The sequence below is a fragment of the Alosa sapidissima genome, chromosome 8 (genome assembly GCF_018492685.1).
Source record: "Alosa sapidissima isolate fAloSap1 chromosome 8, fAloSap1.pri, whole genome shotgun sequence".
Taxonomy (NCBI): domain Eukaryota; kingdom Metazoa; phylum Chordata; class Actinopteri; order Clupeiformes; family Clupeidae; genus Alosa; species Alosa sapidissima.
Genome location: NC_055964.1, coordinates 21,073,914 through 21,101,413, shown reverse-complemented (window position 1 = coordinate 21,101,413; position 27,500 = coordinate 21,073,914). Strand labels below are relative to the sequence as shown.

General features: G+C 44.1%; 1 protein-coding gene across 4 annotated transcripts in view; it reads left to right on the top strand.

Moving 5' to 3' along the window:
* Positions 1 to 27,500, top strand: part of ccser1 (coiled-coil serine-rich protein 1) — a 76,446-nt gene that overhangs the window by 19,324 nt on the left and 29,622 nt on the right. For 3 of the 4 annotated variants that reach the window (XM_042101847.1, XM_042101850.1, XM_042101848.1), the window contains exons 6-9: positions 12,954 to 13,092; positions 18,363 to 18,440; positions 21,871 to 21,963; positions 25,550 to 25,627. In XM_042101847.1, coding sequence (XP_041957781.1) covers positions 12,954 to 13,092; positions 18,363 to 18,440; positions 21,871 to 21,963; positions 25,550 to 25,627 — 388 coding nt within the window. Of the gene's footprint in view, positions 1 to 12,953; positions 13,093 to 18,362; positions 18,441 to 21,870; positions 21,964 to 25,549; positions 25,628 to 26,423; positions 26,492 to 27,500 lie in introns of those variants that run through there. The other variant, XM_042101849.1, reaches the window with a different exon arrangement.

Sequence of the window (27,500 nt, the reverse complement as noted above, 5' to 3'; positions counted from 1 at the left end):
AAAAATTAGAGTGCCCCTATTTAACTGAACATTTTAAAAGATAAGAATTTTCAGTTTTAACAATTATGTAATCCAACAGTGATTTTGACTTGTGACACAGAGAAGTCATTCTGTGCCTCCATCAAAAATGTTCCTCACCATGTACACATAAAGTCTGAAATGGCCTGAGTCCTGTGGGTGGAATGTATGCGGGTATCATATGTCTTTCTGACAAGGCATGAAAGCAGGCATATGTTATTGTGAAGCTATATAGTGAACCACACTGGCTGATTGTAGTTCTAAAACCAGCCTTAAGCCTTTGCATGGTTCTTGTTTCCTCAATTTTAGCAGTGTGCTTCACTCTGCTGGGACAAAGCAAAAGTTGTGAGTGACATGGATTTACTCATCTGTTTTTGCTATGACATCTAATGCTTTTTAGGCTACTGTAATGCATTTTAGATTGTGTAATTACTTTATGTGTCAGTCAGTGTTCTTTTGGACTGGGAGGCATATCAGAAAACATGCAAACACAAACAAGCACACACACATACACATAGACACACACACATACACACATGCACATGTATACACACACACACACACACACACACACACACGCGCACGCACACGCACAGCTCATAAAACGAAAAAGCTGCATCTACCAAACCATACAGGAGCAGCCGTGGCCTACTGGTTAGCGCTTCGGACGGAGGGTTGCCGGTTCGAACCCCGACCAGTAGGAATGGCTTAAGCGCCCTTGAGCAAGGCACCTAACCCCTCACTACTCCCCGAGCGCCGCTGTAGCAGGCAGCTTTGTTTGTTTTGGGATTAGTGTGTGCTTCACCTCACTGTGTGTTCACTGTGTGCTGAGTGTGTTTCACTAATTCACGGATTGGGATAAATGCAGAGACCAAATTTCCCTCACAGGATCAAAGAAATATATATATATATACTTTTTTTCTCCTCATATTATGCATTGCAGATATGATCTTGCTATAAAGCTACACACACAGAAGCTCATATTGAGAAGCTCATATGGAGAACAGTATATTTGGTGGACTGTTGATGGATGACACATAGGAAGAGAGCAGGGTAATCGTGTTGCACTCGTCATGGTGAAATATATCACTTTTGTGCGCCCGCTGGTGAGTCAGTGGCTTGAAAGCCGCCCACCCACACCCCCGGAGAGCCACAGCCAGAGTGTGTGCCAGAGGGGGCCGCTGGTCAATCAGTCAGCGTGTCCTGAACAACATCGCGCTGCAGGGGGCGTGATACTGGCATGTGGTGTGTCTGTGTGCGTGCGTGTGTGTGTGTGTGTGCGCGTGCGTGCGTCTAGGTTTGTGTGTGTGTGTGCGCATACCATATGTGTCTGTCTTTGTGTTTGTTCCTGTGTTGCTGTTTTGCATTTGTCTGTGTGTGAGGGAATGTATTTATGCATGCCTATTTGTGTCCAGTTTTGTGTCTGTGTGTGTGTGTGTGTGTGTGTGTGTGTGTGTGCATGCTTGTATTTGCCTGTATGGACCTCTGCTTTCTGACTGCGTGTGTGAGTGTGACTCTTGAGTATGTGTGTGATTGTGTGCTTACATTTGCCTGTATGAGCTTTTGCTGTGTGTGTGTGTGTGTGCGTGCGCGCGCACACACTCACTGGCTCGTCAGCCTGCCTGCCTCTCAGACAATGCATGCAGAGCAGACCAGATCTCTCCCCTAATCCCTAGCCCCCTCACAAAAGTGACAAGATTTATTATCCCCCGGCAAAAATCTGGGCCTGTTTGCGCAGGAGATTCATCAGCTGCCGTTGGAGCCCTGCATGCCTCTGCTCCTGGGCTTCTGTCGTGCCAACTCATCCAGCCCCAGCCCCATCACCCCCACTCCATCCTCCCCAAAAATACCAGTGCTCATTGACAAGCCGAGTCCACACGCTGAGCTGGCGCAGAGACCCCAATGCTCTGTGTGCAGTGCGGGAGCCACTGGGGGAGTGTGTGTGTGTGTGTGTGTGTGTGTGTGTGTGTGCAGGGTTCTAGTGATTGATCCGACACTATTAATCTGCGCTGCCCCGGTGTGCGACACGGGTAGCTAATGACTTGCATGCTTTTGATTCTGGTCTCCATCCCTCCCAACAAGTCCACCCGGAGGCACGATTGTGCAAGCCTCCTTCTCCAGAAAATCTGACCGGGAATTCCGTTGAATAAGTTATACTCAGTGGCCGGAGCGCTGGGTCAACACAGATGTTTTACTCTTTTCCGTGACGGAAGCCGAACCTGCCGGTACATCGGACAGATGCTGCACAGAGGCAGTGATGGGACCTTGCTTACTGTCAATGGCATCATGCCTTGTTGCACACTGGATGCCTTCATTGTTTGCTGGGCTCAAGTGGCTTTGCATAATGCATCATGATGTGTGCTGGAAGTTTTGAGTTGCTTTCCCCTTTGTGAGTGCATATGCATCCAGTGATTGCAAAATATGTCAAGGCGACATACATAATGAAGTGATCTCATAGAAGAAAAGACTGAACTTGGTACAGTCTGAAATGTAAAATGAGAATCAGTTGTGTGTGCCTTTGGTAAAGAGACATGCAGAATGAAGACACATTTGAGATATTTCCATTTCAGTCGTTACTTCAACCTGCCATTTATTCATCAGTGTGATCTCAAGTTAAGCAAAGCCCCGAGAGGCCGTACAGTAGGTTCCACTGATTTTTAGAACAGCTAAGGGGCGTTGTTAGGCACGACGCGCAGCATGAACCTCCATTAGCTGTACTAAAATCAGTGGAACCTAAAGACTCTAGTGGCTTATTTATTAGTTTAATTTAATTGCTTTTCTAAAACGGTTACTGCATATATCTGGCAAGATTTCATAAAATAAAGGCACAGCAACAAGAAATGTAACAATTTATTTATAGATAATTATTCTTCCGCCTAGAAATATATTTCCTCTATCTGAATGGTTGCCAAGCAACGTCAAGATGCAGCCCCTCTAACTTTTGTATGAAGTTAGATACAGTACTACTGTATCCTGTAGAACGAAATGCAGTCAAGGTGTATGTTTGTGTTGGATTTTACAACGGTATCGAACACGATTCAGCCAATCATAATCAAGGACCGGAAATGATAGTTTTAGAAATTGATATTTGAGCATCTGCATCAGGTGGCATTTAATAGGTGTTGATAAATCATTCAGCAGTTAAGGCTTTACCTCATCACGCCTTCAGGAGATGATGATGCCTTCGCTCAATGCTAGTGATGGTATTTAATGGGAAATGAAAAGTCATGAGGCAGTAAAACTTTGCCTTGTCATGTCTTCAGAAAGGTGGTGATTGCTTCGCTCCATCAGGCGCTGGGAGCCTTTGCCAAGTCATTTTTTAGTACGACGCCAAATCTGTGGCGCACAGCACTGCTGCACTGCAAGCTATGCATCAACATTGCAGCTCTGCCCGGGTGGAGAGAAGCATGTTGCCAAATCTCTTGATGCCACAGGTCGGATCTTAGCAGTAAAAACTGTGCCCTTTTTTGATGTTAGGATCAGGAGAGTTTTTTTGGGGGAGCTGTGCCCATGTTGTGAAGCATCTGAAGGCATGTCCTATACTTGAGAAAAAAGAAGAAAAAAAACGTCATTAACAGTGAGGTCTTTCAATTGGCTTTGGTATTGCATCTGCATTGCAGCTTATCAGAGAGGAATTAACCCCCACTCTGTTGTCTGACAGGGCATGCTAACAGTGCCAGTGCAGCGGCTAAAGCGTGACAAGGTTGCAACCCCAGCTAATGATGTGTGGGAATGAGGACCTTCTCTCTCGCTCTTTCTCTCTGTCTCTCTCTCTATCTCATGCCCGTGGCGTGCCCGTGCCTGCCATGCTCTCGCCGTGTTCACCGGGATTCGCTGACTAACGCGCGTCACCAGCACGCCGGGCAGTGCGACTGGTGTGCGGTGGCATGGTGATTGATTGGGAAATTAGTGACACAGCAGATGGTGCTGATATACCCACTTTTTGTGCCAAACTCCGACAAGCTGTCAGTCCTCTGGCGGACCGAAGAGGCAACTCAAGGAAATGGAATATGCTCCTAAGCAAGTAATCGGGGGAGGGACAGGAGAATAGCACCTTTTAACTCATGTGAGGCAGAGGACGGCAAAAGGCTCAAATTCAGGGAATAAAAGATAAAAATAGCAGCCGTTAAACGCCAGGAGGGGTGTCAAAGGGCAGGAAATAAAAAAAAAAAATGAAAATAATAAACAGTAATTTCAGACCTTGAAAATGTTTTGAGCCCCCTCTGGGTGGTAAAGAGAAAGAGTGGCCTCTAGAGATGGAGAGAGAGAACAGGGTTATATTATTTTAGCAGTGGGTGCATTGGTAGACCATGTGCTTATTTGTGGCTGTTAGTGAAAATTTATGTGCAGTCATTGCGGGAGTAATCTTAAGAGATATAAAAAGTACATAAAGTGCTTAAATGGTAGTAAAACTCATGGAGCAACATCAGGTCGTGCCTTTGTTATCTGATGGGGGAGAGAGAGGGGTGGAGAGAGATGGATAGAGAGAGAGAGAGAGAGAGAGAGAGAGAGAGAGAGAGAGAGAGAGAGAGAGAGAGAGAGGAAAAAAAGGGCAACCAGTGAAAGACAATAAGACTTGTCGACTGTCTCACTCTTCTCGCAGTGCTGCTGTGTCTCCACTGTGCTTTGTTGCTAAGGTAACGTGCTGCTGTTGGTAGGCAGCTCTCTGTTGCTAAGCTGCGGGTGATGGACAGGAAGCGCCGTTGCTTTGCGGTCTTGTATGCTTGTGCACGTGGGGCTGTGGGTGCGGAAAAAAAAATATTGCAAAGATGATGATGAACAGACAATTAAAGCTGCAGTTGGCAAGTCTGACAGATTGAGGGGATTTAGACTAAATTTTGAATGTTTACAACTCTCGTGCCCCTTCCCCACTACCACCGAGCACCCTCTCATCGAGTTTGTGTTCGTCAGTGCGCACCAGACTGCACCAGACTGTGATTGACAGTCAGATCTCATACAGCCCTGCTCTGATTGGACCAGAAGAACCTGGAGCTGTGGATTTTTGCAAAACAAATAACAGGCTCTAGGTGGAGGTAGAAGTGTGGGGTTTTTTCTAAAACCGGCTGATTTATGTTGTTCTGTCGGGGCAAGAGGCTGTAGAAACATCACTCCAGTCAGTGATGTCTGTGTCATTATGACCATGGTTCTTTTTGTAGGTTTACATGAACATCAAAGACAATAGATATATGCAAACATAGGTGGCAACTGTCGAACCACTGTTGTCATAAACTGGTGCCATTTTTCCCCCCTCTTTCATGTGATATGAATATGTAATGATACATCAAAGGGAAGAGCAGGGAAATGCTAATAGTGATCATAATCAGGGCCATCATGGAAGGCGCCTGATGGGAATTTCTGCACTAATAGCCCAACACAAAAGTGGCAAGCGGAGAGCAACCCAGCTGAGAGCATATATTAAAACTGATAGATGCCAGACCGGGGCACCGGTATACGCCATCGCAGTAATAACATGAGACCTCCAACGGTGCAGGCTGAGAGCTGTTGACGGAGAGTCGAAACAGAAAAAAGGGGAAAGAAAAAAATGACTCGGGGCAGACATAAAAGACCTAAAGCAGATGGCGGTATTAACATGCATGAGGGCGCATCTAAATACGCCGTGAACCCCCTGTGGGCATCAACAAACCTGTGACAGGTATGAGGTGCGGGTACCAGGAGGAGTGGGAGCCTCTGCTGACTAAGGAATACAGTACTAAAGTGTGACATCACGTTTCCGTAGCAACCAATTTTCTGTTTTACACAAACCAAATTAACAAAGTGAAATACTGTTCCAGACCAAAGTTTTATAGAAAAGGAACAGTTTTTTTTGCAAATTGAAGCAATTATTGAGAATAGATCGTCTTCATTTAGATCGTCTTCATTTTTTATTTTTAAAAAAACTGAAACTAACGTGGTGTAAACCGCTGTCAATATGGTGCAATGCTTCCTAAATGCAATCATCAGTCAGAGTCTCATAGCCTACTTGCCAATTTTTTTTCAGGTTTGTAAATAAATTCCAATTTTTTTTTAAAAAGTGTCTGAAGCCACCTCGGTTGACAGTAATAACGTTATGTAATCAGAACAGATTAGGCAAATGTATCGTAACGTTATAAACTTTATCTTTCATACTAGCGCAAACTTTTCCTTTTAATACCCTGGATAAATACATAAAAGCCTCGACATGTTTCGATCTAGTGATTTTCACCACTTGAAATTGATTTATTCTCGTTTTAAAAGGAAGAACACAGCGAAGCAATGGAAAATGCCATCTCTGGTTCGGGTTTTTTCAGAACAGAAAATCTGGTTGCCAGGACAATGTGACGTTTTCACTTTAGTACTTGATATTTGGGCTTTCAGGCACTCCTCTTACCTGTTCTTCTTCCTGTACTTCACTGGCATAAAGACGAGGGCCTGTGTGGCAGGCAGACCACCGCCTGGCAGCATCTATCTCGGAGCCTCTCCAGCCCAGAGTGTGGTCCATCGAAAACGGATGCTTTATTAAGGCACAATGGAGCGCCGGCATTTGAAAAACAAAAAGGGGCTTTCGGCTCAAATTACCACCCACTTCAATCAACCAAGTAGAACACGCTGCCACTTCCTCCCTCTTCGCTTGCACTTCTGTTGCTGCCCAACCACTGGCAGTCAGGCACTCATGCTTGGTGGTGGTGGGGGGTTATCTTGTAAAAGCAGCGGCTCCGTCCATCAAACTGCCCATTTGGCCCGTCGGCGGTTAGGGTTTTGGCCTTGCCAGCCACGCTCGGACAGAGAGGCTTGCATCCCAACCCAACCCATCCCATCCCGCAGCTCTCTTCCAAAACTCTTTCTCTCCAGTTCCTTCTCCCTCTCTCCCTCCCAAACCTCTCCCTCTCACGCACTCTCTCCCTCTCCCTGCCAAACCTCTCCCTCTGCCTCTCCTCCCTTCCAGCATATATGAGAGAGAGAGTGGTGAAGCGGCACCCCCAGGCTTTTTTTATTTTTTTTATCAGGCACGGTGCACTTCAAAGGTAATGGCACAGAGCCATGGAGTGAATCTTAGGGCCACAGTGTGCTGACCTTAACTTTATAATGTTCGGAAATACCTGGGCCATGTGAGAGAAAATCTTTGGCTGTTGCCACTCGGAGCTATAAATCTCTTTTGCAGCTAGTGCTTAGTGTGATGATGACTGCTGCATACGCTTGCCTCGTTACCAGGTAAATAGTGCATTCAGACTTAAAGGTAAATTACAAGGTTGGCTTGGCAGCGGTACAATAAGCACTTAAAGTACTGACAAGACAGCAGGTGAGGAAGAGGTGTGAGAAAACAATTTCCTGTGGGATCTTTGGAAATGTCATGCACGCGCACACAAGACAAAGCCAGCACTTCGGTAACCATGTGAGCAACACATTGTTAGTTGGGGAAAGACGGTTTTATTACGTCTTTAACCACTTTTATTAAGTGGTTAATGACACCTAAGATCAGCTGCCTGTTGACTAGACCGCTAAAGATGTTTTCATTGAGCCTGTCTTCCTCACATGTTGAGTTGTGGACAGGAAAAAATTGCGGTGGTCATATCTTCAAAACAGGATTCACTCGAGGGGGAAAAAAGTGTAAAAATGTATGCTCTTGGTGTAATATGCTCAAATCTCATAGATCTTAGTGCTCAACCCAAAACACGCCTGTGAGGCCCTAGCTATCTAAAAAGATACAGTTTGACCATGTAGAGCAGTTACTTAGTAACGGTACCCACATCCCAATAGTAATGGTTCTGGTGCTGTGGGCCAGAGGGGCCAGTGGAGAAAATGAGCAATGACGGACTCATGCCTGATCTTAAGGGGCACCAGAAAATAAAAATAAAATTGCATGGCATTAATCGTGTCTTTTGTAGAAGCCCTTTGTGTCTGAATTCCATGCTTTGAGGTAGGGACAGGAAGTGCAAGTTAATGGTATATTCTCCTCGATATATCTTTCCTGAGGACAGCTAATAATTAATGTCTTCCTGGCTTACCTCATTGTCCCATGGTCAGTCCTCAGTTAGTGTTGGGGTCTCTTACCTTAAGAAACAGGTACAAAAAAAATAAGAAAAGAACCTAAATGCCACCTGGAGAACACAAGAAGAGAGGCGGATAATGCAGAGGAAAGTCCTTTGAGTTGACGGAGTACATTACAGTCTTCTGAGTTGACAGAGTTGACTGAGACGTGAAGACTGCTTGTCCAAACACAGGCTTCCCATGACAAGCACTTCTGACAATCCCATCTACCATCACAAGTGCAGAGCGCTCTTTTAGCAAATTGAATTTGATAAAAACATATGCGAGATCTGCAGCATTGCAGGAAAGACTTGTCTGCATCGGCTTTACTGTCCACTGAGAACCGCACTGCAAGACCAGTGGCTTATGGGGATGTAATCACAAACTTTACTGCAACACTACAAGTGAAGTTTTAAGACAGCCCCATGTGTTTTATTATTATTATATGGGTGCGTTCCTGCAATCGGCGTGTTTGTGGCTGGAAGGTGGGGGGCTTTTGGGTAATCGAAAGAAGGGTCTCGTCAGCCCTGGGTGTCGCCATGAATATTGTGTCAGGAGAGCACCTGCAGACCTGCTAAGTAATTAAACCCGAGGCAAGTAGTAGTGGTGGTAGCGGCAGCGGCACAGCCAACCAAGTCAGGAGAAATCGGCTCTTTAGCAGTCTGCTAAAGCCTCCCTGTCAGAATCAATCTCCTCTAGTTATTGTGCTGACTAATTCTTCCGCCTAGCTCCAAGGACTCAATTACCATGCACTTTGCTGAGGAGACTCAGCTCTTCGTGGTGTCTGGAGTTAAGTTATTTTGCCCTCAAACGGGTGGGGGATAAGTGAGCGCCTCTCTGACACTAGCAGTACATTTCCGCAATCATTTATTAAAGGACACCCTTTATCCTTACGTGAGGAGAGGCCACAGGATGAACTTAAACCTCCCTAACCACCATAAATGAGATGGAACCACTGTAGGCCTTGAAGTGTGTACAACGTTGGGTGATATGTAATGTAGCCTTAGCATTTGTCAGCTTTTATTTGTTTGAGACCCCCTAGAGAATTGTTACTCTCATTTTCTCGGCTCTGTTTACAAACAAGAAGTTAAAGTTCGCTCGGCACGGACCTCCCTGTTCACGAGTGCTGCTTCCTTATTTATTTGATTTTCGAACAGAATCAATTGTGCGGGATAGGCACAACTTCCCAGCGCTGCACCTTTCTGTATTTTTCCATATTATAGGTTGTGCCTTTTGAAGATGTGAAGGAATTGAAACCACCCTATTCTTAGCTGATTGATTGTTTTTTAAATCCAACCCAAACTGATTTCTGAAGGTTATTTGATGGATATTCACTCTTTTCTCTCGCTTTGCACCATAATATTGCAAATCGCAAGTTATTGAATTCCCCCCAGAGAAGCATTTTCATTTGCTTGTTATGTGGAGGACAGAGAAATCTCTGGATAGATTTGTCAGCGTGGGTGTAATCAACGTTGTTAGACCCCGAGTCTGACTGAATTTTCAAGTGATGCTCTCGAAAATTGTGCATGGACACAATTTTCAATGAGGAACACTTGATGAGAGATTTGTATCAAACTGTGCAGCCAAATGATATCTGTGATGGTAATCCCCGATATGGAATAATGAACTGTGTCCTTTGTTCTTACAATAATGAAGTGTAATCTTAGTCATGGAAGAGGATCCTCTTGATATTTGCAGACCTGCTGAATTTTCTTTGATGTTTGCCAGAATTATCTCCTCATACTATGGGATCATACCTTGATTTAATTTTCAGCGTAAAAACGTTTGTCTGCAATCATCCTGGAAACAATTATTTTGTGGTTTCAAAATATGAGATACAAAGCACTCACTGAAACGACAGCTTTCTACTGATTCTCACCTGTGTCAGTGAGTGAGCTACCTCACTACCTGTGAGCTCCTAACAATCGGTTTCTAGTGTTGGGTGACCTGTGGTATGCTGTTTTCTTACTCCATGTGATCGGCTGAATATTCTCTGGGAAAATGACAAGTCTACCTGGAACACTCACACACATCGGATAACTTATTTTTTCTCCTCAATTCCTTTTTTTTGTCAAGCCGTTGCGGAAACCATACAGTACTTCACCTATACTTGTTAGTTATGTCCTCTTGTGCTTTTATTGCACATTTTCACAACTTCCCACCACTATCCAGTCTGTCAAGAATTGAAAGTTATTGTTTAGCCACACTTACTGTTCTTTCTTTGGAGGCCTTTTTTTCCTTGGTTTCAAGGCACTTGGGGCTGTATTTTGCACACTGGTGCATGGCGTAAAACTCGTTTTCCACCCGCGTAAAGTTTAATTAGATATTTTGCATGTTTATTTTTTAAACAATGCGCCCAGGGGTGTGGCAATTAACAACCTAGGGAGGGGCCTGGCGCATTGTCTAAAAATCGCTATTGTACACCTGGTCAGAAGTCTATGGCGAGTTGTTTATATGTTATTTTAAGAGCGCATTGTCAACAGTCATATTGACAGGTGCACCTTCTATCATTCATGAACGCACACCAGCACACGTCCATGCAAAACATTACAAATTGCACGATTACAGTGGGAAACATAATTAGAATAAAGATATTACGAAATACTGTACATCTCATGATGAGTAGTTATTCACCATCATTTGCAAATTGGTAATGACGGTTAAAAGTGATTAGGGGAGAGGCGAGAGACACGTATGGAGCACAGCTTGAAGACGCACTGTCACGAGATATAAGCAACTCCTCTGCAGGATAAATGTTGTTTTATTCAGTCATTTGAGCAATATTAGGGTAAGTGTTGCTTTTTCCAGCCTATGTTTTCGATGGTAACCCATTGTCAGTCAATAGTAACTGCATATAACTGTCTTGTCGTTGACTGACACCTTGGTGAAGTTAGTTTCACTTTGCCAATGAGTTCAAATAATAGAAGAGTGCAAATGCGTGAAGGCTATGCTAGGTTTTAGTAAAGCATGGTTTAACAATGACTATTCCATACGGTCTCGCAAGCAGCCTCCTTCAAATGTGCCGTTGAATGGCAAAATACCGATGCATTTATTTGACATATCGCGCTTTGCGTTAAAGGGAATGACAGATGTCAATCTCATTGATTTAAATGATGTTACGCCCCAAACACACCCATATGACTGATTAAAAAACCTAGGAACACCTTGTTGCACCATGCGCTCCACGTTTGATAACGAAACCCCTCCCAATGTGAACTGGACATCCTACTAAATTTAAATAGACTTTTGACGAGTGACGATGCACTTTAGAATGTCATGATAGGGCCCTTGATATATAACACATTTAATGATTCAAATGCAAATGTGTGTATGTAAAATCAAAGAAAAAATCTTAATTGCAGTTGTGTAAGGGGAATATTTGAATTAGACACTTCTCTCCCAATAAAGCTTGCCTCGTGTTGTTAGTCTGATTAACAAGATTACAGTCTTTGCTCTTGATTATGAGTAATTAGTTGGTGATTCTGAATTTCAAAGACTGTAGCAGGTGAAGGTATCTGACTGCCAGAGAGAGAATGAAAACAATTAGCCACTTCATGTTTTATTGGCCTGATAGTAGTGATAGTGTTCCATCCGAGTAGTTTAAATGCAATGTCCTGGACACTTTCATGGTCACTCCACTTTATTAGGTGAAAGGAAAGGGGGGACAACTGATTTAACTCATTGTTTGTCAAGCTTGATTGGATCAAATTGTAAACATTGCTTGTATTGATGCTGCCACGTAGCATGCCAAGAGGCCAGTAAAAAAAAAAATCTTGTATATTCTGCTCTTGGCAATGAATGAATGTGATCCAAGGAGCTCGATGTTTTCATCGATGTTTTCATTCACCTGTTACAGCATATCCGCACTGCACCAAGCCGCAGTTGAGAGCTTTCTGGCCGACTGCTCTGAGGTGTGTAACCAAACACTGTTGCCAGACCCCTCATGTCTGAGACATGGGATGGAGCTTTAGAGGGGGCAGTGCCCCCCAACCCCCCCCCCCCCTTCCCCCCACATTCAAATCAATATGGACAGAAAAAATCAATTTTCTATTGATTTTCCTACCTACAAACAGTTTAGAGGGACATTCTGAGTGTCTTCCACCAACTCTTATCCCTCTAATGAACATGCTTAGAGCAGAGATCAGTGGAGAGTGACGCACCCTAAATCAGATTGAGCAGGAATATAAAGAGAATAAGCCCAGGGTTCTCTCACAGACCTTGTGCTTAGTTTTGGCCCTGACTGCAATAAGTGTAACAGCGTGCCAAGTCATCAAGATGGTAATTTAAACCCTATATTGTGGTCATGTGAAATGTTCTATTGATGGAGATCAAAGTGAAATATTACTGTTTCAGCACTGTTGCAAATTGCAGCACCTGAGTTGGCGAAATGTATGAGGTAAAAATAATGCAGCATCCGCCTTAAGGCATAGCACTGTGTTTCATTGATCACAAAGCACATAATGTTATATTAAAACGTATAATTAGAATTACTGGTATAACTTCCAAATTCTACATGTGTCCATAACTTTCATTTGGCCATTCAGCAGACAGTTTTATCGATAGTGACCTAAGTGAGCCTGGAAAGCATCTGGTTCATTTGAGCTGTACTAGAGTTTTTAAGGAGTTGGATCCCATGCCAGGGGACCTCGGCAGCGCAAGTAGCATGGGTACTTCAGTCCACCTCCGGGGCCCCAGAAGTCCATTTCTCTTAGACACAGAAAATGTCTCATGCACAAGCTGTCGCCCGGCTGAAACACACAAACACAAACAAACAACCACAAACAACAAAACAAAGGTCTGCAGGAACGACAGAAAGCACATTTTCGCTCCTTCTGTGTTGTATTTCCCCTGGTAAAGAGCTTATTTCATGTGTCTTTATGTGTGTGTGTGTGTGTGTGTGTGTGTGTGTGTGTGTGTGTGTGTGAGAGCAGGGAGCTGAGGCCCTTGTCATCACTGCTGGGGCGGGAGGACGAGCTGCCGGGGCTGGAGGCTCTGCCCCTGAGGCTCATGCAGCAGGACTGCACCGCCGTCAAGACCCTGCTGCTGCGCCTGCGCCGCACCCTGCAGGAGGTAACGCCCGCGCCACACGCCACACGCCACACGCCACACACCCTCGACACACACACTGCGCCGCACCGTGCAGCGCAGCGGGACATACACACATCGCTTACAGGTGTCACGCACAAGTGGAAGCATGGATTTCTCTCTTTCTCTTCCCACTCTCTCTCCCTCTCGCTCTCTCTTTCTCTGTTTCTTTGTTTCTCGGTCCATCTCTCTCTCCCACATTCACAGACACATAAACACAGACACATAGACACAGAGTTATAGACACAGCTGCACCTATCCATTACTTACTTACACACACAGACAGACAAACAAACAGTACATAATTACATACCTAAACAAACAAACGGTACATATATTACATACACAAACAAGCAAACAGATCATGCAGAAGGCCCCTCAAGCACACTTAAAGGCATATGGCTCACATCACATGCTATACATTGTACTGTAGCTTCAGTATTTACATATACTGGTATCCAGCGCAGACAGACAGAGGCGTCCTGTGTGAATCTCAATTTGCTAATCCCAGCCTCAGGCGCTACACAAACATGGAAGATTAGAGCATAGAGAAGGGAAACATGCTTTCAAGTTAAAGCGCAAAAAACTTTGGGTGGGAGGATTTATTTGCTAGAAACTTCATACAAAAAGAATTGTCCAAATTTTATTTTTGCCAGAATATCTTTGATAGTGTGTGTTAGCTTGCATGTGCAGTATGTGTGTGTGTGTGTGTGTGTGTCCTTTTGTCTGTGTGTGTGTGTGTGTGTGTGTGTGTGTGTCCTATTGTCTGTGTGTGTTTGTGTGTGTGGCTGTGTGTGGCTTTGTGCTGCACTGCTCTGTGGGTGCAGGAGAAATGTCTTGACCCTCATCTTGCTTCTCGCGGTGGCTGTGGTGTTGGTGGGGGTGGGGGTGGGGGGAGCGAGTGGAAGAGCGATTTGTGCCAGCCGGCGTGGTCCTGATGCCATGTTTAAAAAGCAGCCAGAGAGCTCAATTTAAAAACACAGTGGTTGTTTGGCAACGCCTCCGCGTTGCATCCCTGATGTGTCGAGGGCCTTCTTTTCCGACCGTGCGCTGCTCCCAGATCTTATTTTGGCACACCCGTTCTCTAACTTAATTTGCGTGGATGCATAACGCCCTAAAATGAGGAGCCGCAAACACAGAAGTGCTTTCATCTCAGAAAACACGCAACCACACACACACACTTACACACACTCACTCACTCACTTCCCAGGTGGCAAACAAATAATCTCCATTTCATTTCACCCAGGCTTCATTTCAGCTGATCTTGGCATTAGCGCCTCTGTGTCAAAGCTGGCTCACAGATATTTACTGTAGCTTAAAGCAGACGACACACTGGCAGATCTGCTCGCCCTGCCTCCAGTAGTTTTTGTTTGTTTGTTTGTTTTTGTTTTGAAAGGAATTGGGGCCTATTTTCCCGCTTGAATGCAATGTGGAAGCGTAGCTTTTCGCATGCAATTGAAGTCACAGCCACCTGTGTGTGCTTCCAAATGCTCACGATTTCCAGGAAAAGTAGAAGTTTTCTCTTTAGAAGTTGTTGTGCTCTATCAAGTCATATGTTCTAGCTTTCCTCAGACTTAATAAACAAACAATAGCATGGCAGCAGAGGGAGGAGAAAAGAAAAGAAATCCTCTTGATTTCCTCCTGTCTACACCTCTGTCTAGACAGTTAATTGGAGAGATCCTAGAGAAGTAGTTCATGGGTGGTTTTGCCTTTTGGCTGAGATGGGTTAACCTAATCCAACAGGGGAACATTGCAGGACTGCTTCTCCCAAGCCCAGACTTGTAAATTATGCATGAAGGCCCATTCTCCGGCCACACTCTCTCAGCAGTGTTTTTACCAGAAGTGAAATTGTAGCCTGAAAACTTTTGAGGAGGCCAAATAAGTGGTACGCAGGCTGAATGTTAGTCTAAAATGCTTGTTAATTTCATTAATAGATTCATTTTATCAGGCGTAAATGTTTGGTATTTCAGTAATTTAATGACATCCCCTGGTCAATTGATGAAAAGGCTATTTTCCGATTTAAGGTGTGCTTAGTGTTGACTAATTGTTTCATTTGACTAGGGGCTCTTTGTGCTTTAGGTTAAGAAGTTTCAGTGTATCTGGCTGCGTTGTAGGAAAAAAAAAAGACTGAAGCAATGGTGCCCACCAAGTGAAATATGTATTCATAAGAAGTCTTTCTCTTCGCTCAACAAAAAGTTGCAAGAAGAAATCTGTTCTTGAGCTTTTGGCAAAACACAACACAATTTTTGATTGTGCCATTGGTGTTCTCATCTTTGATCACTACAAAAAAATACTCCGGAAGTATTGAGTATGAAGGAGCTGGTTTGCCAAGCGTGGGGCATTGACTGACTATAATCAAAAAACAACAGCTTTGTTGTCTGTCAAGTCCATAGCATCTCTGTCTGCAAAACAACACAGAGCTTTCAACCAGATTTCCTAAATGAACAGAACTGTCAGAGAGATGTCTTCTTTTGTCTTGGCCCCTTAAAAAACGCTGTAACCTTCCCTGTAAGGGAGCCCTGAGATAACAATTACAGGCCACACGGAAGGTCTAGGGGGCAGCACACAGCAGAAGAGTATGAATATTAAAGAGAAAATTGTTTGCCCTCTTCGCTGACTCCGCGCTCTCATTAAATTGCAAATGTGCACTGCCTTCCATCACCGTATGTAAACCACTCACTAACAAGAATTACAATAACTTGTTACTTCACTCTGCATTTTATTGCCTGACCCTCCTGATATTGAGCTCCCTTGCTTTATTCTCTCTCCGCCATTTCATCTCTGTCTAATCCAGGAAGGAGCAAAGCAGGGTCCTTTTAGACTGAAACTTGGATATGAACAGATAGAATGCCACAGAAAGTAATCACATTTAAACATTAGAGGTCATTAAATGAGCTTCGCCACCCACCGCAGGTAAAACTGTGAACGAAGTTGGTGTCTTAATATTACTGCCGCTGCACCAATGTCACTCATCCATGTGAAACTTGCTGCGTGTGGAGCCTCATATGACTCATAAGGAATGAGAGCTTTGCGTCCCTAGGTGGATGTGTCAATAACAAGTAAATAGATATTTAAATACAGATATATTAGGAATTGTTATGGTATGTTGGCCACTGTTAACTCGTCGTGACTCATTTGTTGAGCAGTACCACCTAGTGAATTAACGTCAATGCAAAAGTCTGGAAATTCACTACTAGACAATGTTTTGTGACACAACACACAACCATCCAAAATAGTACAAACGTTTGTCACACTGAACCACACTGCACATTTTGTATGTCCACTGCACTAGTATACGCAGATTTTGTGTGGAAACACCCACATGATCCAGGAAAACCCCATATTTAATCCCTCAGATGCCATGCTCAGTGGTGAACAGACAACAAGAACAGCACATTTACTGGGAATGTTACAATATGCAAATATATGCAAATTCGCTTTGAACTTGGAATGATCAAGTTCAAAGTTCAAATGAAAAATATAAATGTTGTGAACTAGGAAACAAAATGAGGATTGACAGCAAATGCTATGTTTAGTCATACGTAGTGGTGTAGTACTTGAGACCGGTCTCGAGACCGATTTCTGCTTTCTCGGACTCGTCTCGGAGTTGTTCCTTCAAAGACTCGGCCTTGACTCGGTCTCGGACCACAGTGGGAGGAGAAGGACTCGTAATTTCAGACCGAGTCCTCGAGACCAACACATTTTTTTATGTTCATATAAAAAACACACAACACATAACAACAATAATAATAAAATGCAATGTTGACGGGCATTATTTGAAAATGACATCCCATGGTGCAATGCAAAGATACTGCCGTCTGTAGGCCTAACTGTTGATTATTAACTGGGGTGATATTAAATCATGAATATGAAAACTGACATGTTTTTATGGTCTTGGTCTCGACTCGGTCTCGACTGCTAAAGGACTCGGTCTCGACTCGGACTTGCTTCCTCAAAGACTCGGTCTTGACTCTGACTCGACTGTATTTGAAAACCAACGGACTCAGACTCGACTCGGTCTCAACCCTTCAAAGACTCAGTCTTGACTCGGACTCGGCATAGGCGGTCTCGTCCCCATCACTAGTCATACGTATAAGACGTTTTAAGTGAACTTTCATTTCTTGATAATTTCTTGTTTTTCATCTGAAGTTGAACAGTAGAACATGAACACCATTTTTAGTAGTCACAAGGGTAGTGTGGGTGGGTGTGCGTGTGTGGGTGTGGGTGTGTGTGGGTGTGTGTGTGTGTGTGTCCATCAGCCCATGATCCAGAACAAAATAGGTATGAAAGCACCCTAAATCATTACTATGGTGCTGACAATAATGTATTCAGTCATACTGTATCATACCATACAACTGTCTTACACTGTCCTATTACTAAGTATATTGTTATGATAATAAATTAAATGAGCCCTTCAGTGAATCACAAATCCTGACATTTTGGATTCTGAGGCTTTGCTGCATTTTTTTTTTACTACAGCCCTCAAATAGGCCCTTTGTGTGTGTGTGTGTGTGTGTGTGTGTGTGTGTGTGTGTGTGTGTGTCTGCAGTGGTAACATTTCCCTTTATGACCATAAGACGGCCATGTAGGTTAGCCATTGATCAAAGCTGACACATTTAGGACTTGCTTCCATAACTTAAAATATCTTAACTGTAAAGCATCGAAAAACTGAGGGGTTTTGCTGCTATTTTTCCTCACAGGAAAAGGTCAAGTTTTCTGACTTTGTTTGGCCCGAGTTCTTTTCAATGCTTGTGACCAGTATCATCTTTGGGACTACAGTACCATTTGCACTTTGGCTGGATGACAAACCTGGTTTGACGTGAATAATCCACACAATCTAACAAATGGAATGAGAAAAAAATAATTGAAATGGAGATCACGGTATCTGGGAGAAATTTTTTCCAAGTAATTTCAGTAGAACTGTAATTGGGTATTGTTATTTGATATATCTTTACTCAATCAAAACAACACAACTGCAGTTTCACTGATATTACCTGAAATACACAATTAAATGGCATGACTTTTTAATGTTTTAAAAACAGAGATATAGCATTTTGGAACCAAACTCTTCAAATGTTCTTCATCAATCACCTATATTTATGCCAACAGACCCTTTGACCTAGATTCTTTCACAGTTTTCTGGCAGTACTGTATGTAAGCTTGCATCAAGTTTACTCTGGCTTGAGAATGCAGATGTCTGTCAAGTTGAAAAGAATGTGCATTTGCATGTAACTGTGCCGCGTCTTGTTTTACAGAGCACTGACACCAGTCCAGCCAGTAGCCTCCACTCCCTACCCATAAGCCCCTGCAGTGAGAAGTCGCTCCCCTTCAAGGTAATTGCATGATACGGTTCATTTCATTACAGCAGATTACCTGTGTTTCAACGGTCTCTTCAACCTCTTTTTATTCCTGAATTGCCTAGTTCTGATAGAGTGTTTGCCAAAATGTGACACCCAGGACCTGAGCCTCTGATTTAATTGTATCCAGGGCTTTGATTAAAGGATGTCTTTGAAGCACTATGTACTCTTCTCAAAAGGGGGCCACAATAGAAAACGATTGATGGTTGACAAGACGAACCAAGCTTCATATAGAGGCAGAATGAATGATAAAGGAATCCCTTGCATGGTAGCCCCTCCACAAGTAGAGGTTGATGCTCACAGAACAGGACAGTAAGATTAGCAAAATACAATGGACAGCTTCAGATCACTGAACCCAAAGAAAGAACCAGAGCACACAAATATATGTTTTTGTTTGCACCAAGTAAAAACTTCAACAAGTAAAAAGTCAGTTGTGTGTTGCTTTTTTGTTCTTTGTATTCAGTCGTCTGAACTGGCTCATTGTATTTTGCTCAATGACCCTTATTCATGACCCTGCTTGATCATGGCCGGGCCTGCTGCTTCTGAACAGAGCCTGCTCCTTTCTGCGCAGCGAAGCTAACTTGAGAGAGACACTCTCAACAATAAGCTGTCAGTGAATACGTCTTTACGCGATTATGGACTCTAATCCCCTAGAGATACCGCTCCATTTAAATAAAAAAAAGTGTTACTGTTTTAGTTTTTCAGCCTAGTAGTTCTTTTTTTTTCTTTTTTGTCGCCGTCACTGTGCAGATTATATATTTTTTTTTGTCATGCGCTCGCTCTTGAGTTTAAAAAATCCTACGGCGTGCGATGGAAACGAGGTCTGCCACTGTGTCCTCCTTACTGACCTACATGGAGCAGGGCGACGCAGCTCCAGCCTCAGCAGCAGCTCCAACACCAGCAGCCTCCGTCAGCGCCACCGCAGCAGAAGAGAGGCATGTGATATTCCTGAGGCCGTCCTGTACGTACGCGCCTCCACTCTCTCTCCGCACGGAGCCAGTGGAGCAGGAGCTCAGAATAGGAGCCCATGCATCTGACATTGTGTTGGATGACAGGGAGGGATAGAGGATGGGAGGGAGGGAGAAAGAGAGAGCAGGAGAGGGGGAGAGAGAGAGGGAGGGAGAAGGAGAGGGGGAGCAAGTGGGAGGGGCTCTGACTTGTCCCTGCTGTTCCAGAAAATCCGAGTTCTTTTTAAAAATAAAGCTGGCCCGGTATCCACCTGAGACGAAACGGTGTCATCGCGCGTCCTACTTTGGTCCAAAAAACTTCTGTTTAGTGAACACTTGTTTGCGCCACGTTGTGTAATTAGCGACCGTGGAAAGACACTTTACCGTGGCGGATTTCGCTTCAGTTAAGGCCAGGGTAACTGAGCTGCTCAATGCGCGACCACTCCTTAGGAAGGTGATTAAGGTATCAGAGAGCCTAGCTTGCCCATCCTATCCGTCCCTTGATGTAATGAAACATGGGTGTTTCTGCTGTCTTGTTTGAAGGGGAATAGTGTTGGTTTTTATTTATCATGGTTTGCTCAGTCAGCTCAGTTATGCGGGAGACTCGTATCATTTCATTTTGTTTAGTTTTATCCATTTGGACCCTAGAGGCCTCAAAATTCACCATTGAAGAGATCAGATACATCAGACACATACACGATGTACCATCATGGTACAAGTTTCTATCAAAGCACGTTCTTCATTTGGAAGACGCTTCTTTGTAGCATGTAGAATCTGAGCATCTCGAGGCTTCTTCCTCCCCTTATTTGCTGCCCATTGATTTCTTTTTTTTTCTGTCTATGTAGGGAACTCGTCTTGTATGTAACACACAGCTCGCTGCCTTTAATCTCACCACGAGCCACACAGGATGAAACAAAGCATGTTGGAGGCACGTTTGAAGCCGTCGGGTGTTCTCTGGGTCTTCTCATGCTGTGTGTAAAGAGGGTGTGTGTGCGTTGGTGTGTGTGTGTGTGTGTGTGTGTGCGTGTGCATGCGTGTGTGTGTGTGTGTGTGTGTGTGTGTGTGTGTGTGTGTGTGTGTGTGTGTGTGTGTGTGTGTGTGTGTGTGTGTGTCGGGGGTGGACTTGTGGGATCTGCGCTTGGCTCCACCCCACGTGTGTGTATGCGTGTGTCTTCATCGCTGTGACTGTGACCCGCGCAGCCCTCCCGAGGTCCTACATGCTAATGTGGAGATAAAGTGCCTCTTGGTGAACATCTATAATTAAGATATAATTAAACGTTTCCCCCTGGGCTGGGAATTAAGGGGGGGGCGCTATATTTTCCTGTTTACTCAGTGACCTCTTCAGGACATGACTTTCTGATAGGGCAGATGCTGTGGCTTTATTATGGAAACAGTCAAACAGGGATGTCCTGTACATACTTGGTGGCAGGCCTGTACAATATGCCTGATTTAATTTTAATGCACTTGCTCATCAATAAATAATGTAGTCACAGAGACAATTGGATGTGTGTGTGTGTGTGTGTGTGTGTGTGTGTGTGTGTGTGAGAGAGAGAGAGTTGAGGAAAGATATACACATATTCTGAGGGGAAAGAACGCTCCAGATTGCTCCTGCTCCCAAGCAGCTCCCAAGCTCTTCAGTACTTTGAAACACTAACACATCTCTTGGGCCCATCGTCAGATTTCTCATTTGGATTCTAAACTCTCGCAACACCTCCAGCCCTCCAGTATGGGATTCCAACATCTGAGGTCTGCATCTGAGGTCTTGCATTGTGCTGTCTGAATACATATTCCACTGAGCTTATATTATTTTGTTTCTGTGTCACATACACACACACACACACACACACGCACGTTCAGTCTACCCTGACTCAGAGTGCTGTTGGTGTGTGAGTGTGTGTCTGTTCAGCTTGGCTCGCTCTGCTGAGTACATCCAGTGAGAGTGCCTCGTGGCGCCGTGTGGATATGCTCAGCTCCCGTGTCTCTTTTCTCTCTCTCGCTCTCTCTCTCTCTCTCTCTCAGTCCTTCAGAGCTGCCCTTGGAGCAGCCCACAACAACTATGACCCCCCCACACCCCTTCAATACACTCCCCCACCCACCACTCCCTCTCGATCTCCACTCACCCCGGTTTGCTTACAAATGAAGGTCGTGGGAAAATAGGGCTCACTGACATGAAGTTTATGGAGGAGCTACTTTAATGTGCAAGCACACACATATACACACAGGCAAACATACACACACACACACACACGTGCACACAAGCACACACACTCTCAAACGGACCAATACACATATCACACCCTGTACACCTTCAAATCATATTTTTATTGCCCTCCTTTCTTCTGACCTGCAGGATAGGCTTGTGGAGCATGGGGTGGTTATTTACCTGTTTATTTATTTATTTGTTTATTTATCTATGGTCATGCCTGCTCTCGGACTAAGGTTCTGCTGTTTCTCCACAGGACCCTGTGAAGGAGGAGGCCCAGGCCACGGCGGCTCTGCAGCAGCAGCTGAAGGAGAAGGACGAGCTGATCCAGAGACTGCAAGCCCAACTGGTACGACCCGGCCTGACCCACATCCACATCCTATATCCACCTCACCCACATCCCCACCATATCCACCCCACCCACATCCACATCCCATATCCACCTCACCTACATCCACATCCCATATCCACCTCATCCACATCCCAAATATATATATCTATGATATATATATATATATATATATATATATATATATATATATATATATATATATATATATATATATATATATATATATATTAGGGCTGTCAAAATAACTGATTAATTTCGATTAATAAGAGAGAAGAAAACGTGCTGCCTGGATCATTGATTGGAACATTTACTTTTAAAAAATGGCCTGATGGTGTTGATAAAAATAAAGGGTCGAAAATAAAGTCCTCTGCAATGTCTGCAGCAAGTAATTTTCGCATATCACCGGAGTTCATCAACTCTATAGTCGCACATCAATGCAAAGAAATAAGTGTTGACATTGTGTGTTAATTTATTTTCATTGTGTCCCCTAGGTTATATCTGTGGCCTGAAATACCTTGTATGTGAAAAAAAAACTTCCCGAAGCACTGTTGAATTTATTTCCTTAGCATATATTCATATGTCATAGATTATATATCATAGATTATTATGGCCATTATTTGAACAGTGAAAATAATAATAAAAGAGTTTTTGAACTTTAATGTCACTAATGCTGATTATTCAATGATTCATTTGAATTTAAATATTTAAAATACTTTCACAGCAAAAATTATATATGCGATTAATTTAGATTAATTAATCAAAGAGTATGTAATTAATTAGATTCATTTTTTAATCGATTGACAGCCCTATATATATATATTGCTTAGTTGTGTTTTTTAAATTATATACTTTTAATTACTTTTTCTGCTGTTATTGAATGTGTGTGTGTGTGTTGTCTGTATGCTACTGTGACCTTGAATTTCCGTAAATTCAAGGTCACAGTAGCATACAGACAACACACACACACATTCAATAACAGCAGAAAAAGTAGTTAAAAGTATATAATTTAAAAAACACAACTAAGCAATAAGGACTGTATAAGATAAAGAATATACAAAATACAAGTTATACTAAATAAAACTTAATCAAAATCAATTCTAAAAAAACAGTATCCACATAGTGGGTGAATAATCAATCAGGTGCGCTTGCAATGACTGAAGCAGGGACTGAGCCTGTGGTTCTCAGTGCGTAAGGTAAGGTGCTCTGTGTGAATGAGTGTCATGGTGATGGTGCAAATGAGTAAGTCAAACAGTGCAACAGTGCAAGAATAAATTCTATATATAAATAACTATATTAAGAAAGGTATGTGGCATGGAGGGAGGGGTTGTGCATATGTGCTAATACAGCACGCAAACAGTGAGGCAAAAGACAAATGTAAAGTGACTAGTGGACAGACAGTTCAAGACATTGGAGGTGGTGAAGAGGTGGTGAACCTCACCCACATCCACATCCCATACCTTATCCACACCTACCTCACCCACATCCACATACCGTTCATATCCACTACACCCACATCCTCAACCTTATGTAGCCCCATGTCATCGACCCCCCTCCCCCAGGTCACCCCCTACTGCTTCTGGGTCCCAACTCAACCTGCCTCCACTTGACCCAACCCATATCCACATCCACCATATCACCAACTTCACACAACTCCAGTTCCACCCCCCCGCCCCATCCCCAACCCCAACCCGCTTCTGGGTCCCCTCTTGGGTCAGACCACATCAAACGTTTCACTTCCCCTGGTCTGTTCCCATTAATTGCTTCCCTTGGAGATTCCTCATTACTGGTTCCCGTCACTAGAGTACTGAGTTTTCCGTTTGGCTCCGGCAGATAAGCCATCGGTACGGCAGCTTAGAGCGTCTGGCTGTGATGAATATGTAAAATAGACCAATGGACCAGACTACAGTAGCTTATGGGTTCCTGAGAGGTGGCGAGGGAACGGCACCACTGGGACAGTGTAGGGAGAAGGACTGGGGAAGAGGGATGAGGAACAGCAGAGGGAGCTGATGGTACCCAGAGGAGGAGGGATGGGGGCACATTTGAGAGTTTTGGATTTGTTCTTCTTCTTTTTAATGCCACATAATTTCTTCCTGCGCTGCTTTTTCACCAGCAGATTTTTTTTTTAAAAGCTTTTAAATCAATTTCATTACTTGGTTCTCCTCTCTACCCCCCTCTTGTGGAGGTTAAAGAGAAGAAGGAAAGGTTGACTTCCGGGGTGGAAAGCTCACTGCTGGATTTGCGCTTTCTTCCATTTCTCCCAACGCTTTGATCCCATTTTGAAAAAGCAACCAAATAAATAAATCATGGTCAAACTGTAGGAAATCGACTAGCCTGTGACCACAGAGGCAACACCATTTTCCTCCCTCTGACAGTTCATTTAATTTACTGTTCTAAGTAATAAGTGTTTTGTTCTTTCAACTGCCTGTAGTGCTGAATTCATTCAGAGATTTCCGAAATGCATAAGCTGAATAAGCCATTCAAAGCTCATTGTATGAAATAGCTCTCTTAGTCTCTCAGACATCTTTGTTGAACTACTGTTGTGTTTGGTTTTAAAAAGCTTCACATGCAGGGGCTAATGCAGTTAGCATTTTTAGCATGTCTGTTGAGACTGCAGGGCACTGTTACCAGTGGACCAGCAGCAAGTCTTGGACAGACAAAATGCTTATTACCAGCCCTAAGGTTTATCCTTTGGATGCAAGATTGTAGAACTCCTTCTCTCCCGCAAAATGGTGTGTGGGCTCGGCTCCGAGCCTGTATTGCTCACATTGCATAGAAGGAAATCCACACCATCCGAAGCTCAATACATCAGTATTTTACAGTCACTATCTTGGTCTGAGGCTTCACCAGAGCTTGTACCACTCTTGGCAGCATTTACATTAATAGTCAGTGTAAGTGTCCAGGGGCTTTAGTGACCGTGTGCTGTTTGCCAGGTAATTTCCATCCAGGGCATGAGGCCTAATTCCCTGGCTTCTCCTAGCAACACAATCTAACTGTTAGAAAACTGGAGATTCTGTTGGACTTTTAATGTTTGGACACTACCCCGGTGTTTGGAAACTCTCCATAACGTGCGGGGGTTCACTTGAGAACAGGATCTGTGCAAAAGAGTGACGTCTATTCCCTACACACAACTATTTGCCAGTGTGGGACATGTGCTCACTGTTGCAAGGGGTTTGACATCCCTGTGACGGAATTCAGATTAACTGAACGTCAGCTGCCCACATCGTCTCAAAGGAGTACTCCGCAGCCAAGAAAGAGTGCCCCACTTCCAAAGAGAGCCGGTGTCTCCAGGCCGAAATAGTATTCTGGGCTGATGCAGACGTGTTTGATCAAAATTATTTCAAAAGGAAACAGCCCATCATGGGAGAGATGGTCCATTTGCCAGGCCAAGTCTGGGACCTACTTTATATGATTTGGGTTGCTATTCAGGATATGAGGTGGGGCCATGGCTTTTCATTATGGTTAAGATTGTGCACAGAACCATGCTGTTTTTTTCACTACACTTGCAGTATCATCTCATAATTAAGCGTTTCATTTAAAAAAAAAAAAACGCTTAGCTGTATTGAGTGTGTATTTCTGTTTGCAGGAGACTGTCCAGACTGCCCAGAAACCTCTTTGCCAAAAAGCCGACAGGTCCACACAGACAGATACGGCAATGCCAGAGGTGGGTGCCCATTACATCACCGTAAGAGCTCTCTTAAGGGTATTGATAATGCTCTTAGGCCACCGGATGCTATTTAGCTCTGTGGGCCTGTTTGCATTAGAAATCTCCCTATTCAGAAGCTCTGCAGTGCTTTACTTTGGTGCTTAATGAACTTCCCAGTGTGGTGCTTTTGTTTGTTTGTTTGTTTGTTTGTTTGTTTGTTTGTATGTATGTATGTATGTATGTATGTACGTGTGTTGCTGTTTGTGTGTGGGTGTATTTGTGTATGTGTGTGTGTGTAGTAACGCCATGATGAATGGCCGAGTTAATCTGACTCATATTGTATTCTTCCCAGAGCACTTTGGTAATGTTATTTAGCTTTGTTTTGATTTTTGAGGTGACTTTCTGAAATGTTGAGGAAAGCGCCTCAAAACAAGGGCAACACCATAACAACAGCAACTGCAGGAGAGTAAAATGAAAAAAGAAATCAAAGCTCCAACAGCTGGAAACATAATTTAAAGGTGCCACATTGTACACCTCGTCATAATCCTTTGTGTTCCAGTGCTGGCTGAATTCTCAGTACATTCGACGAGGACACAAGGTGCTGCATATTAACACCAGCATAGTAATTCCATGAAGCCAGTGGAAGCACTGTGTGTGTGTGTGTGTGTGTGTGTGTGTGTGTGTGTGTGTGTGTGTGTGTGTGTGTGTGTGTGTGTGTGTGTGTGTGTGTGTGTGGTTAGAGGGCCTCTTTCTCCCGCCTCTGCCTCTTCTGCTGCTGTTGATCCTGCTGTTGCTGTTGCTGCTGCCGCTGCAGTGGTAGCGGCTGCTTATTTGTATTTCTGTCACAGACGGTGTGTCTACCGCTAAGCGGAGAAAAACGCCCGGAGAATGTGCTCATCATCACACCCCCCCTCCACCCTACCCCACCCCACCCCACCCTACCCCACCCTACCCCCCTCCACCCCACCCCACCCTACCCCACCCTACCCTACCCCACCCTACCCCCCTCTACCCCACCCCACCCTACCCCACCCTACCCCACCCCACCCCGCTTCCCTGTCTCCCATACAGAAAAAAACGCCTTTCCACTAGCCCCTTCTTATAGGCGAGCTCTCTTCTCTCCTCACCATTTTAATGGCGCTCCAGCCTTTACTAGCGTTGCGAAAACATCTACAGAAACGACCCAACTGCCAGCACCATCTCCGCGAATGTGTTTTGCGTTTGCCATCACGTAAAGGCCACGAGAGTCATCAGTGAAAGAAGTGGCTCTGCAGACACAATAAAAAGACGTTTTGAATGGGTGCATTTTTTATTTTTTTTGTGCAGTCTTAAAAGGCCACCTGCAAAGCACTCTTTGTCATATCTGATGTGATGGTAAGAGGAGAATGTACTGTATACGTTATGTGCTTGGAGTAGATGAAGGGGAGGGAAGACGTGCTTCGTCATGGCGCCTACACACTCACCTCAGGCTTGTGGCCAGCGGGTGGTGTTTATGTTTTGAGTGAGATTAAATGGCACAGCTCAAACATGTACACACACACACACACACACACACACACACACACACACAAACACACACACAAACACACACACACAAAAACCTATAGATTTTGTAATATTTCTAAGAAAAACATTTTATCAAATGGCAACATACAGTGGGTACACACACACACACACACACACACACACACACGCACACGCTTATCTAACTAATCACCATATTGCCGTCAAATTGCGACACAGCAATGTACTCAGACATACACGCGCACAGCCGCACACACACCGATACACACAACAAAAGGCCCTGAGGCTTCTACATGCCAGGCAGCTCGTTCTCTTTCCGCACTCTGTCAGGGAAGTGATGAGCTTGTTCCCCTCTTCCTCCTCCTCG